General features: G+C 60.6%; 1 protein-coding gene across 4 annotated transcripts in view; it reads left to right on the forward strand.

The window, feature by feature from the left end:
- OTOF (otoferlin) overlaps nt 1–6,050 on the forward strand; it is a gene marked incomplete at both ends in the record, with an annotated part of 108,879 nt that extends 102,829 nt beyond the window's left edge. For all 4 annotated transcript variants that reach the window (XM_082306316.1, XM_082306317.1, XM_082306318.1 and 1 more), the window contains 7 exons: nt 119–261; nt 767–855; nt 2,199–2,297; nt 4,046–4,287; nt 4,898–5,076; nt 5,254–5,354; nt 5,870–6,050. In XM_082306316.1, coding sequence (XP_082162442.1) covers nt 119–261; nt 767–855; nt 2,199–2,297; nt 4,046–4,287; nt 4,898–5,076; nt 5,254–5,354; nt 5,870–6,050 — 1,034 coding nt within the window. The remainder of the gene's footprint in view (nt 1–118; nt 262–766; nt 856–2,198; nt 2,298–4,045; nt 4,288–4,897; nt 5,077–5,253; nt 5,355–5,869) is intronic.
- Nucleotides 6,051–14,813: the final 8,763 nt, after the last annotated feature.

Below are 14,813 nucleotides of genomic sequence, written 5' to 3' on the forward strand. Positions count from 1 at the left end.
GAGTAGCTAGTAGGCAGTTCTGCACCCTTGGAGTAGGGGTGGAGGAACAGGGTTGTTTGCTGTCCCTGGCGTCCCTCTGCCCACTTCTCCAAGCTCAGCCCTCCCTTTGCCCACGCAGGTCAGAAGAAGCAGACGGATGAACACCTGGCCCTGACTGTGCTGCGCCACTGGGAGGACATCCCCCGGGCAGGCTGCAAGCTGGTCCCCGAGCACGTGGAGACGCGTCCGCTGCTGAACCCTGACAAGCCGGGCATCGAGCAGGTCCTCAAAGTCCCAGAGCAGAAGTGGAGGCAGCCCACGCTGCAGAGCCTCCAAGCAGGGATCAGAGATGTCAGCGGGGCAGACCAGCTGTCACCCACCTTGTCGTGGGCAGCGGAGGCGGGGGAGTCATCCTGCAAAGAGTGGCACTCGGGCATCAACAACCCTTAACAGTCACCTGTTGACCCTAGCAGACTAAATTTTCAGTGCCTCTCCTGCTCCAGCATCCATTTCATACCCCCAAGTCCCTTGGTCCCCTGGATCCCCCATGCCTGTGCGCCTCGCCATGCCAGGAGACACTCTTCTGCAGAGGGTGAAAAAGGACTCACGGCATGGGGAGCCCTGCCTTGCCCCATATCTGACAGGGTTCAGTGCTGCAGGCCCTGCCCCACATCTGGCACGGCCAGACTGATGTTGAATGGCAAGAGGAGCTGGGAGGGGGACACTGCTGGGTGGAGGGGGGCAAGGAGGGACAAGGGGAGCTGACTGCCTCTCTCCATCCTTGCAGGGTCGCCTGGAGATGTGGGTGGACATGTTCCCCATGGACATGCCAGCGCCCGGCCCTGCCACTGATATTTCCCCCAGGAAACCAAAGAAGTAAGGAACCTCCCAGCCAACCAACCCCAGGGAAAACTCAAGGCTGGGGATGGAGCCCTGCTTCTCCCCCCTCCTGCTGCTGCTCCGCGGCCCAGCCCAGCCCTCTGCCTGGGCACCTCAACCTTGCTGGCATTTCCAGAGATCCCAAGCCTGGAGGCATCGAGTGATGTCTTCCCCTTCCAGAGCTGCTGCTGAAGGGTGGTATCCCGCCTGTGCCGTCCCCTGCAGCTCCCGATCTCTCTCATCTGCGTAGCTAGGAAATTAAATTGTCACTCAGTCCCCGGCACAGCGCCGGGGCAGACCAGTGCGCCCAGCCCTGACCCCTGTCCCAGCGTTAGCCCAGTTTGGATGGGCTCTTTCCAGGAGGTGATGGCTGGAGCCCGGGGCAGGGAAGGTCAATCCAAGCAGGACAGAGCAGGCAACCGGCAGTGTAATAAAGAGCTCCTCCCTCCGCACCCTGCCCTCTCCTAACTCATTTAGAGAGAAGAAAGGCATTTCTTCCCTCTGCATCCCTCCTAGCCCTGCCTTGCCCTGCTAGACTGTGTCCTTGGGCCCCTTTTCCCACCCCTAGGGCTGGGATACAGGGACAGCACTGGGCATCCTGGTGGGAGTCCCTTGCACTCCCGTGCCCAGTAGACGATGTCTTGGATGAAGAGAACATCCCTTGATCCCGGTGGGCTGCAGAGGGGGTCTGAACAGTATTCTGCAAGGAATCTGGCTTCTGCTCTGTCTCCACCCGCTCCCACCAGAGCTACTTTTTCCATCACCAAAATTCCCAACCAAGCCCAATGTGACTGGGAAACCCCGGGTTGCTGCACACGAAAGGCCGTGCTGGAAACATCTCAGAGTCTCTGAACCTGCTGGAGTCCTAGGAAGGACCGCGATGCCCAGCGGGCTGCCCTGGACACGGCAACAGCGTTCACTTCTGAAGGCAGCAACACATCCTCCCTGTTTCTAGGGGGGGACAGCCCTGCCGAGTAAGGGGGGAAAACCAGGAAGAGAGCTGGACTTAGACTGTTTTGCAGACTCCATTTTAGCCACAAGTCTACCAAAGACCAAGGCTGGGCTGTTCCCTTGAGCCTTTGGCTTGGGTCTTGCAGAGGTTGAGAGCAGAGGGAGGTTAAGCTCCCCTTGCTGCTCTGCTCACCCTGCCTGGGCTGAGCTGAGCTTACACAGGGGTCCTCCTCCTGTTCTTGCCCTCCTGATCCCTCAGATACGGTCCCTGCGAGCAGTTCCCTGCCATCTCGGTGCCTGGCCCTGGTTTCTGGCAGCATCACCCCGTCCCCTCCTGCCCCTTTCCCCCTCCCCATGCCTCACCTCCTTGTCTCCCTTCCTCCTACCAGATACGAGCTTAGAGTGATAGTGTGGAACACAGACGAGGTCATCCTGGAGGACGATGACTACTTCACTGGCGAGAAATCCAGTGACATTTTCGTCAGGGGGTAGGTACAGCGTGGTGTGCCGGCACCACCGATGCTTCTCCCTGGGGGGTGCTGATGCTCGCTGGGGTCCCCGGGCTGGTTTTGGAGCGGGGAGGAGGGTGCAGCATGGACTGTGGTGCAGGGCCAGATAGTGCCAACGCTGCCGTCGTCTTCTGTGCTGTGTTTCTTGCCTCTCCATCTCTCTCTCTCGGCTGCACGACCCGCTGCGTGTGCCTGGCCTGACCGCCCAGCTTTGAGCTGCGGGTTGTTATCTGGAACACCGATGAGGTGGTTTTGGAAGATGATGCTTTCCTGGCAAGACAGATGTCTGACATCTGTGTCAGGGGTAATGGCAGAGGCCTCGCTGCTTGGTCCCATCTGCCCCTCTTCCCCTTTTTGAGCTTGTCTTGAAGCCCCCACTTGGCATTTCAGCCCCGCACCCTCCAATTCCAGCATCTGGAGCCAAATTGCAGTCAGTTCCCATCTCCACGTCGCTCTCACCCAGCAGTGGGGGAAAGCCGCTTCCAAAACTCACCCGTACAGAGATGAGGGGGCCCACGCCTGCTCATAGCCCAGTTCTTTACAGGACCTTAAATGAATGCACCGGCATTTCAGGCTGGTGGCTGACTATGCAGTGATTTCCCACAGTCGGTTAAACTGCTCCGTGCTTACTCTGCAGCCTCGCCAGCTCAGGCCAGGTCTCATCTGCGATTGCACCTCGTGCTGCTCTCAGAAAACTGGGTCTGTTTTGGTGTCTCAGGTCCTATCAGCCCCGTGGCTTTTCTGCAATGACTCTGAATCTGGGATGCTCCAGCCCTTCCCCATCAGTGTGGTGGGAGAATCACTTGGGAGAGACACCAGGGACAGCAAACTTGTGTTTTGCAGGGCAGAGCAGGGCACTGGCACACTCGGAGCCCAAGAGAACAACCCTGCATTGGGTGCCCGAGCATGGAGTCGTGTCCCTGCTGGCTGCAGCCCCTCCGGACAAACAGACGCACAAAAACCTGAGAGTACCCTGGGGAACAGAGATGCCTTGGCTCATCAGAGAAAGGGGCTGGGGGGCACTCACAGTCTTTAAAACAAAGCTGTGCTCCCCTAGGGCCCAGACTTGCTGGTATGGACCATCCTCCGTGTCCCTTTTCTTCTGGGAATCCTGCTCACTGGAGCCAGAAAATTAGGGGCACCAGCACATGCGATGGCGAAGGCCGCCCCATCTCCCAGGGCGGCAGCACTGGGACCCCACTGCCTCCAGTGACACAGTGCCCATGGTGCCTATCTGAGCTGGACACCTCGAGTCCCTTCACTGGAGATTTGGTCAGCAGAGACCAAGCTGCCTCCACACAGACAGCTGCCATCAGGGGAGGCGAAACTACCCCGTGGTGGGGCGAGAAGGTCTCTACCAGCGTGGGATGGGGACATCCTTCCAGCATGCTCTGCTCCAGACTCCCCAGCCATGCTCCTTGCTCCTGTCCACCTCTTTAACAGCTTCCTGCCCACAGAAAGACCCCTGCCAACCCGCTTGCGTTTCTTGCTCTCTGATCCCCCTATTCCCTCCAGGGCCCTCCTGCCCCCGTGCCCATTCGGCCCCTTGGAGATGCTGCTGCAGTGATTCGAGCAGCTCCAGCCCATTGCTCATGCCTTTTAGGTCCTTCCAGTCTTGTCCAGGCCTTGCTGGCCTGGAGATGTCCTGGCTGCACGCACAGGATGGTCCTGTGCCCTCCTCCCTCCTGTAACGTGTGCCGCCCCTCTCATCCCTCTGGACCCTGCAGGTGGCTGAAGGGCCAGCAGGAGGACAAGCAAGACACGGACGTCCATTACCACTCACTCACTGGTGAAGGCAACTTCAACTGGCGCTACATCTTCCCCTTTGACTACCTGATGGCGGAGGAGAAGATCGTCATCTCCAAGAAGGAGTCCATGTTCTCCTGGGATGAGACCGAGTACAAGATCCCAGCTCGCCTCACCCTGCAGGTCTGGGATGCTGACCACTTCTCGGCCGACGATTTCCTCGGTAAGCTGGGGCTCCGCTGCGCTGGGGCAACGGGGCAAGGAGCAAGGAGCCCGTGGCTGGGCAGGTAGGGAGCAGCGTGGGATGAGACAAAGCCTGTACAGGAACAGAACCTGGTAGGGCAGCTCTGCTCCGCAAGTCCACAACGGCCCCAAGCTGCGCCAGGGCAGGGTTGGGTTGGGTATTGGGAAAAACTTCTTCCCCCAAAGGGCTGTCAGGGCCTGGCCCAGGCTGCCCAGGGCAGGGGCTGAGTCCCCATCCCTGGAGGGATTTAAAAGCCGGGGAGATGTGGTGCTGAGGGACATGGTTTAGTGGTGGCCTTGGCAGTGCTGGGTTAACGGTTGGACTCGATGATCTTAAGGGTCTCTTCCAACCTTAACGATTCCATGATTCTATGATAACATCCTACAAACCCCCGTAGATGCTGCTGGTAAGAGCAGGTGGGATGAGAGCCCTTCAAAGGCTGCTCCTGTGACAAAGATGTCAGGTTTTTAGTTCCCAGAGCTGGTTCAAAGGTGCTCTGTGGGGCAGGAGATGCTGGCCCAGCCCACCTCCAGCCAAGGACTCAGCGTTTTGGGGGTGCCAACATCTGTGTTCCCCTTTCTCCTGCCAGGGGCCATCGAGCTGGACCTGAACCGCTTCCCCCGGGGAGCCAAGACATCGAAACAGTGCAGCCTGGAGATGGTGACGAATGAGGCAGAGCTGCCCATGATCTCCATCTTCAAACAGAAGCGAGTGAAGGGCTGGTGGCCGTTTGTGGCCAGAGATGAGAACGATGAGCTGGAGATCACTGTAAGGATGGGGAAAAGGGAGGGGTTTTGCATCCTGGGGTCTGCACTCTTTGCAGACACCCTCCACCCCCCCTGCACTTGCCTCTGTTCCCTCAGGTCCCCTCTGCTACCATGGCTCGGGGGGGGCTGAGGTGGGGAGCACCACCTCGGTCTCAGCACAACTCTCTGCTCCCTGCAGGGGAAAGTCGAGGCTGAACTGCACCTTCTGACGGCAGAGGAGGCAGAGAAATCCCCCGCTGGGCTGGCTCGCAACGAGCCTGACCCACTGGAGAAACCCAAGTAAGTAGGAAACCAGGCACCTGGGCTTCTGGGCGATGCTGTGGGGTGGTCCCTGGGGAGGGAGCCAGGCACGGGGAGGCGAGGAGGGGTCGCCCTGGGGGATGTAGGAATAAGGTTATGGGCAGAGCCGTCTCTACTGGTTTCCCCATTGTCTGCTATTCACTGCCCCGCTGCTTTTCCTTACCCTGTTCCTCCTCTGTCTCTCTTCTTGGCTCCATTCCCTTTCCTTGCCTTCCCACCTCTTCCTCCTCCCCTCCGATCCTCACCGTCAGATTCCAGCTTCAGCTGGAGTCCTCACACTCCCTGACAAACCTGCACTACTCCCTCTGGCACAGGTCATGCTGACTCCCCTTGTCCACCCTCCTGATCCTCCTGGTTGGGCTCTTTGTGCAGGCTTACCCAGGGAAGGGGATCCTTCACCTCCCGTTGCCCACCGTGTCCGTTGTCACGCTGCCTGCCGTGCACCCCTTCTCCATGGCCATGGCATTAATGATGGGTATTTGCTTCTCCTGCAGCCGCCCGGACACATCCTTCATCTGGTTCCTGAACCCGCTCAAGTCCATCAAATACCTCATCTGCACGCGCTACAAGTGGCTCATCATCAAAATCGTGCTGGCCCTGTTGCTCCTCATCATGATCGCCCTCTTCCTCTACAGCATGCCAGGCTACATGGTCAAGAAGCTGCTGGGAGCATGAAGCACGGGAACCTCCCCCGTGTCCCCAGCCCTGCACTGCAACCTTCCCCGGCCCCATGCCTTTCTCCTCCCTGCAACCTCTCAGCAGCTTCGGGGGACGTCTCCTCCCTGCCGCTCCCGCTGCTGGGCCTCCTCTCTTGCATTCCTCCTCTGTGGGTCCCATTCGTGGCTTTAGTCCCAGAGAAATGGGGCTGGAGGATGGTGCTGAGCCCGAGGCTGCGCATCCCTCGCCGGGGCTGGTAGAGGTGCCCAGCTGGCTACTGCGGCAGGGGGTCTCGGAGCCCTTTGCCCCCAGGGGCCATGGCGGGTGCCCTCCCGGGGAGCTCAGCCCCCGGCCCCAGGGGAAGGGGAGCGAGAGCTGGGGCTGCACCGCTGGAGCCGTGGGAGCGCTCCCCAAAGGCTCGTTGGAGGGACGCTGGGAAACGAGGGAGAAGCAGGGACCTGGGGGGGAGCAGCTGGGGACACGGCAGCCCCCCCAGGGTGGGGACGAGACACAGAGCGGCCCCAGCGCCTGTCCCCCCTGCCACCACTGTCCCTGCTCCACTCATAGCTCTGGAGGTCACTGCCCACCCCACCACGGGGGACGCCAGGCCCTGCCCTTCCCTCCCCATGGCTCTGGCAGAGGCAGGGAAGCATCCAGCATCTCAAACATCTTCCTAAGATTACCGACCCGGAGGTGGTGGCGGCGGCTGGACATCCCCAGGGGCTCACAGGGAGCCGGGTTCTCTGGCACGGTGTGAGCTCCCTGCGGCTTTCTTGATTCTCAGTTTATTTTGTTTGGATTGATATGTATTGCGGCTGGAGTCTTTCTTGCCGTGTGTATTAGGGACGGGCTCTTTTCTCAGCTCACTGCAGTATTCAGCTGTTGAAAAGCCACCTTTCTCAGCTTCAAGTGTGCAAGACCCTCACTGAATAATTGAGGACGTCTTGGGGATGTTTTTAGGATACTACTGGTTTAATCAGTCAATAAAAATCAGCTTTCACTGCTGGGTTCTCTGCCAAGGTCTCGCTTTAGCAGGGAGAGGGCTCGTCGCTGGCTGCTTTTCAAGATGAGTCCTTTCCTCCTTCCCTCCGTCTGCCCCGCTCCTTCCCAGTCACAGCCTCTTTTCCCACTGCCTCTCCCCAGTTCCCGCGCCCTGGGCGGCAGCAGGGAGACGGTGACGCCCCGGGGACCACGGGGACCGAGAGGGGCTGCTGCTGGGCAGGGAAGCCCCGGTCACCTCTCCATCATCTGCCGGCTGCAGCGGGGGTGCTGCCCAGCGGGCAGTCTCTTCTTGCCCACCCCAGGAGGGAGAAAGGAGGTGAGGAGGGACCCCTGGGCTCCATTAAGCCCCTGGGGTGGGGAGGCCCCACAGAAGCCCAGGCTGGGGGCAGAGGGGGACCCTGGGGTCCAAAAGCATCCCTGAGCAAAGGGGCTTCGGGGTGTGTGAACGGCGGGCATCTCCTGGGCATCCCCCGGCATCCCCCGGCATTCCCCCTCGCCCTCGGCGAGCCCCGCAGGATGCACACCTCCTCGGCCGCTTCCACGCACCAGGGTCCTGCGCCTTCCTCTGGCTCTGCGCCGGATCCTGCCTCTCCGTGTGCTTTCCCTCCCAGCAGTCCCGCGTGTCCAAAACAAAAACCAGTGAGAGGCCATCACATAGAGCCACATAATCATTAAGATTGGAAAAGACCCTTAACATCATCGAGTCCAACCGTTAACCCAGCACTGCCAAGCCCACCACTAAACCATGTCCCTCAGCACCACATCTCCCCGGCTTTTCAATCCCCCCAGGGACGGGGACTCAGCCCCTGCCCTGGGCAGCCTGGGCCAGGGCCTGACCAGTCTCTCCATGAAGAAATCCTTCCTAATATCCAGCCTAAACCTCCCCTGGCTCAACTTGAGGCCATTTTGTCTTGTCCTATCACTCATTACTTGGGAGAAGAGACTGACCCCCCCCCAGCTCCAGCCTCCTTTCAGGTTGAGGACATCTCTCACTGTCATCCCAACACGCCCAGACCGCAGTATCTCATCCTACACAAACACCTCCTGAACCACACAGCTTTGACGGCTGCACAAGGCAGCCCAATCCCATCCCCGTCCTCCCATGCCGTGCTCACCCTGCCCACGCTCCTCCCGATCCCACCTTTTCCTGCCGGGCTCCATCCCAACTCCGTGGCGTGGAGGATGGAGCTGCCCACGAGGCACCGAGGGCACTGCAGGCAGACGGGGTATTCTTTCCTCATGGCTCCACGCAGGGTTAGAGTGCCGCTAGCCCGAGCTTTCTTCAGTTTTCCCAGCAGGTCGAGGCAGATTTGGGACACGTCCCATGGTTTGGGATATGTGGTGGAACCGGTGTGCCCATCGCCGTGAGCCAAGCTTTGCCTTTACCATCGCCAACCACCCATTGCACCATGGATGCGCGTGGGTCACAAGCGATGCAGCAACGCGGGCTGAGGCTGGGCAAACGCGGCCGGAGGGAGAAGGAAAAGCTCAGCAAAGGAACCAGTTTTGCAAGGACAAGCTGTCAGCCAGCACAAACCACGAGCAAAGCAGCAGGCGGGGGCACGGAGCCCCTCTGCAGCCCCTCCTGGCATGGCTGCTGGGCTCCGGCACCGAGGACACATCTGAACGCGCTCCGCAGGAGCTGTTTCATGGAGAGAGATCCTCAAGAGAGACACGGGACGTGGCCCAGGTGCCTCATGGCCACTGCAAACCCTAAACCCAGCCTGACCCCATGTCACCACCTAAAGGGTTCCCCGGCCTGCGGGTGTGTAGAAATCGTGACCATGGGTCCGTAGGATTCCCTAATACACAAGGACATGGAAGCCCAACCTCTAAATTTCTCTACTTTATTACACATTGCCACAAATACCACAAAAATCACTTCTAGCAAGTATACCTACAGCTAGTGGTGGCCTTGGCAGTGCTGGGTTACCGCTTGGACTCGGTCTTGAAGGTCTTTTCCAACCTAAACGATTCCATGATGCTATGATTCCATGAATAGATACGTATCAACCTATTACAAATTATTATCAGGTATCAATAGTATGGCAGTAATTAGTTATAGCAACAATCAATAGCAGCAACCAATAATAGCAGCAACCAAATATATATAATATTATGGATTACTACAATCTTATCACTAGTGAAGCACACTTATAAATAATATAACAGTGGATATACTTAGGGTAGAGTACTTATGCGTCACGGAGTTTGGAGTCAGGCAGTTTTACATCATAGAGACATAAGAGGGCTTAGGACACCACCACTTCAAGCAGCCAATATATGCTAGTAATTTCTATTTTTCACCTGGAACGGCCACGTTGGGGAAAACACGATGATGTTTTCTGTTCTCTCTGACCAGTTTTTATTTTTCCAGGCTGTTTCCCTGTTCTTGCAGTTGGAAAAGCCAGTGGCAGTTACCGATTCTTACTTTCTTAGGATGTTTCCCTCTTTTTCCAGACTGGTTTTCACCTTTTCAGACCGCAAGTTGCTGTTACCGTTCCTTGGTTTTGCGCTTATTGGTGGTGTCTCAGGATGCCTCCGGTTTCCTCCGGCTCTGCAGGGGGCCCTGGCCAGGCCGGGGCGATGGGCCCAGGCCCCGGGGTGAGGGGCAGCAAGGCTCAGGGCCGGGTCCTGCCCTGGGGGCACAGCAACCCCAGGCACCGCTGCAGGCGTGGGGAGGAGCGGCTGGGAGCTGCCCGGCGGGAAAGGGCCTGGGGGTGCTGGTCGACAGCCGCTGGACATGAGCCAGCAGGGTGCCCAGGTGGCCAAGAGGGCCCAGGGCATCCTGGCTTGTGTCAGGAACGGTGTGGCCAGCAGGAGCAGGGCAGGGATGGTGCCCCTGCGCTGGGCACTGGTGAGGCCGCCCCTCGAATGCTGTGCTCAGCGCTGGGCCCCGCACCCCAAGGCGGCCATGGAGGGGCTGGAGCGTGGCCAGAGCAGGGCAGCGAGGCTGGGGCAGGGGCTGGAGCACAAGGCTGGGGAGGGGCGGCTGGGGGAGCTGGGGGGGCTCAGCCTGGAGAAGAGGAGGCTGAGGGGAGCCCTCATCGCTCTCTGCAACGGCCTGAAAGGAGGCTGGAGCCGGGGGGGTCGGTCTCTGCTCCCCAGGAACAAGCGATGGGACGAGAGGGAACGGCCTCAAGCTGCGCCAGGGCAGGGTTGGGTTGGGTATTGGGAAAAACTTCTTCCCCCAAAGGGCTGTCAGGGCCTGGCCCAGGCTGCCCAGGGCAGGGGCTGAGTCCCCATCCCTGGGGGGATTTAAAAGCCGGGGAGATGTGGTGCTGAGGGACATGGTTTAGTGGTGGGCTTGGCAGTGCTGGGTTAACGGTTGGACTCGATGATCTTAAGGGTCTTTTCCAACCTTAACGATTCTGTGATTCTATGACTCTCGGTACCCAGCCGCACTCCAGAGATGCCGGTCGCGCTTCTGACGGATGCTCCTGGCAGTGCCCAGGCTCCTTCTCTGCCGGTATTTCAGCAGATGTTTTCTTCTGTCCAGTAATTTTCCCCTTCCAACCCAGTCACCTTTCTGCCTGCTCACGTAGCCTCGCCCCGCCTGTCAGCCGCTGTTCCCGAGTCACCTGCGCGCCAAACGACTCCTGAAATTGGGCAAATTCAGGAGCTGGGTGAGGACCGGTCCCTCTGCGGCACCTGCGCATCACCCACGGGACGTGGCGCAGGAGGCTCAGGGGCTGCGCATTTCACCCTTTTTTTGGAGCCACCTCGGGTAGTTACCAGAGAGAGGTCTGTTCTCCCTCACCAGCGCGACGGCAGGACGCAGGATTTGCTCTCTGCCTCCCCCAGAGCTGCAAACACCCCCGCTCGGGGCAGGACCGAGCCCCTTCTCCCCATCGGCATACGTCGCTCGCCCACAGCAGGATTTACTTGGCGCCCGCTCACAGCGTTCCTGTGGCCCCGGGTCTTGGCCCCGCTGGCCCGGACGCACACCAGCAAGTCCAAAGGTGGGCCAGCGTGCCACGCAGCTGGCTCCTATTGCCACCGGATTGCAGCACCCAGATTCTGGGTGCCCTGCGTTGGGGGTAGCCCCCTCCCCAGAGGACCCTGGGGCGGGTGCAAGGGTCCCCCTGTTTTGGGAGGGCGATGCCCTGCACCGTGGGTGTGCGGGGATGTGGGGGGAGCTGCTGAGCGGGACTGCGCCCGTCCCCGCGGTGCCGGGGCTCCCTGCACCGGCGGGGGGATGGAGGGGGCCACGGCTGGGTAAATACGGGTGGGCAGGCAGCCGCGGGGCCGACAGCAGGCACAGCCCTTCCTCCTCCCCCCCAGTTAAGTGATGAATTAGTGAATTCACCCGTTAGCCTAGTCTGCACAAAGGGGATCGAGCCCTTGTTTGTTTTATTTCCTAATAAGCTCATAAAATAAAGTCTAATTTACAGACTACATTGTCCTGTAAATCTGAGAGATCCAAAGGGACCGTGACAGCAGCCCACGCCGCCGGCATGCGGTACGCTGCCAAAACACTATTGTTATTAACAATCCCTTAAGTATATTACACCTACCGCAACAATCCTCTTAGAAGAAGCCGTCGGGACGGCTGATAAAGGATGAGGCATCGCTTAAATACACCTGAGCTTTAGCCCAGAGGGGAAGCGCGTGGCCCAGGGCAGGGGAAGAGGCCGCAAGGCTCCTGGGTTCTGCTCAAGGCTTTGCCACCAGCCTGCAGCCTCCTCCGCTGCTCCCAGGCCGGCTTCAGCCCCGCAGCCCCTGCCTCCGCCGTCACCCCGCGTGCTGCTCCGCGGATCCCCAGCCCAGCGCCGCGGCGGCTGCTCACCCGCGTCCTGCAAAGGTGGCTTAAAGGTGGCCCGGCGCGGTGGGTTGACCCTGGCTGGGCACCAGGTGCCCACCAAAGCCGCTCTGTCGCTCCCCTCCTCAGCTGGACGGGGAGAGAAAATACAACGAAAGGCTCGTGGGTGGAGGTAAGGGCAGGGAGAGATCCCTCAGCAATTACCATCATGGGCAAAACAGGCTCAGCTTGGGGAAATCAGTTTAATTCATTACCAATCAAACCAGAGTAAGGTAATGAGAAAATAAAGCCTACATCTTAAAACACCTTCCCCCCACCCCTCCCTTCTTCCCCTGGCTCAACTTCACTCCCCATTTCTCTCCCTCCTCCTCCTCCCCAGCGGCACAGGGGGATGGGAATAGGGGTTAGAGTCAGTCCATCCCACGCTGTCTCTGCCGCTCCTTCCTCCCCAGGGGAGGGCTCCTCACACTCTGCCCCTGCTCCAGCGTGGGTCCCTCCCACGGCAGACCATCCTCCACCAGCTTCTCCATCGTGAGCCCTTCCCAGGGCTGCAGTCCTTCACGAACTGCTCCGGCGTGGGTCCCTCCCACAGGGCGCAGTCCTTCAGGAACAGCCTGCTCCAGCGTGGGTCCCCCGCGGGGTCACCGGTCCTGCCAGCAAACCTGCTCCAGCCTGGGCTCCTCTCTCCATGGGTCCACAGCTCCTGCCAGGAGCCTGCTCCAGCGCGGGCTTCCCACGGGGTCCCAGCCTCCTTCGGGCATCCCCCTGCTCCGGCGTGGGGTCCTCCCTGGGCTGCAGGTGGGTATCTGCTCCACCGTGGACCTCCCTGGGCTGCAGGTGGATCTCTGCTCCACTGTGGACCTCCCCGGGCTGCAGGTGGGTCTCTGCTCCACCGTGGACCTCCCCGGGCTGCAGGTGGGTCTCTGCTCCACCGTGGACCTCCCTGGGCTGCAGGTGGATCTCTGCTCCACCGTGGACCTCCATGGGCTGCAGGTGGGTCTCTGCTCCACCATGGACCTCCCTGGGCTGCAGGTGGGTCTCTGCTCCACCGTGGACCTCCCTGGGCTGCAGGTGGGTCTCTGCTCCACCGTGGACCTCCCTGGGCTGCAGGTGGGTCTCTGCTCCACCGTGGACCTCCCTGGGCTGCAGGTGGGTCTCTGCTCCACCGTGGACCTCCCTGGGCTGCAGGTGGGTCTCTGCTCCACCGTGGACCTCCCTGGGCTGCAGGTGGGTCTCTGCTCCACCGTGGACCTCCCTGGGCTGCAGGTGGGTCTCTGCTCCACCGTGGACCTCCCTGGGCTGCAGGTGGGTCTCTGCTCCACCGTGGACCTCCCTGGGCTGCAGGTGGGTCTCTGCTCCACCGTGGACCTCCATGGGCTGCAGGTGGATCTCTGCTCCACCGTGGACCTCCCCGGGCTGCAGGTGGATCTCTGCTCCACCGTGGACCTCCCTGGGCTGCAGGTGGGTCTCTGCTCCACCGTGGACCTCCCCGGGCTGCAGGGCACAGCCTGCCTCACCAAGGTCTGCACCACAGCTGCAGGGGAATCTCTGCTCCGGCGCCTGGAGCACCTCCTCCCCTCCTGCACTGCCCTGGGTGTCTGCAGGGCTGCTCCTCTCACATATTCTCCCTCCTCTCTCCGGCTGCAAATGCACAGGGGTTTTTTCCCCCTTAAATACGTTATCCCAGAGGCGCTACCACCATTGCTGATGGGCTCAGCCTTGGCCAGCAGCGGATCCGTCTTGGAGCCGGCTGGCGTTGGCTCCATCAGACACAGGGGAAGCTTCTGGCAGCTTCTCACAGAAGCCGCCCCTGCAGCCCCCTGCTACCAAAACCTTGCCGTGCAACCCCCATACACCTGGCCAAAGCTGAGCTCCCCCAAATTTTGGGGAGCCTGGGTCGGTGCCACTGCGAGTAGGGTAGGTCTGCGGTGGCAAGACCTCCTCCCCACGCCTGCAGCGTTGCCTGGGGTTGTTGTGCCCCAAGTGCAGGACCCGGCCCTGGTCCGTGTTGAACCAAGCCGGAGGCTGGGCGCCACGGGGGAGTGGTGCTTCCCCGGCAGCAGCGTGACCGCCCTGCCGAGCCAGGACTCAGCTCTGCACCAAGGAAGCTGCCCGCAGTCACCGTGAGCTCTTAACGCCGCCAGCTTCGGTGCTGATCGGGGCGATCCCCGCCTCGTCCCTGCGCCAGCGCGGCCGGGGCTGTGCACAGCGGCATAAGCTGCTCCGGGTGGCCCCGGGCAGGAGACCACAGGCACCCGATTTAGCCAGGGAGGCTGAGGTCAGGAATTAGGAAGCACGTCCTCGCAAGCCCCAGCCTGGCTTTTTGCAGCCCTCCTGGGTCACCCAGCTTCAGATGAGGATTGTGCTGGGACGGGGACGGGGAGGTGGCTGGGTCCTTGCATCGGCGGGCGGCCCGGGGCTGGGGAAGGCTGCGGCAGGGGAGGGGCGAGAGAGGGGCTGCCTTTGCCCTTCCAAACACACACCTGAGGGCTGGGCTCCTTCGTTTGTGGACACCAAATTGCATCAAAATTCAGCCAGACAGGGAGGTCTGGATCGCCGCCCTGCGCGTGCAGCTCTGGGTGTGCACAGGGCTAAATCACCAGGGCAGGGGCTGAGTCCCCATCCCTGGGGGGATTGAAAAGCCGGGGAGATGTGGTGCTGAGGGACATGGTTTAGTGGTGGCCTTGGCAGTGCTGGGCTAACGGTTGGACTCGATGGTCTTAAGGGTCTTTTCCAACCTGTATGATTCCATGATTCCTCCCTCTCCCAGGGCACCCTCCTGAGCGCAGTCGGGGTGAGCACCACATCGGATGAGCTCTGGTTGAAGGCAGGTCTTGATCCCGGCTTCAAGGAGGCAGAAAGGGCCGTCCAGTGAGCGGCAGCATCTCTGCCCGCCCCACGTTTCAAGGCCCACGTTTCGGGGCAGACCGTCCTTGGGAGCAGCCGGTGGCCACAGCCCCAGCACCCGCCCCAAGGCGCTTTAGCACCTCGCCAAGCCCCACAACCGCAGGCGAATG

Source organism: Platalea leucorodia (genome assembly GCF_965183815.1).
Source record: "Platalea leucorodia genome assembly, chromosome: 3".
Lineage (NCBI taxonomy): Eukaryota > Metazoa > Chordata > Aves > Pelecaniformes > Threskiornithidae > Platalea > Platalea leucorodia.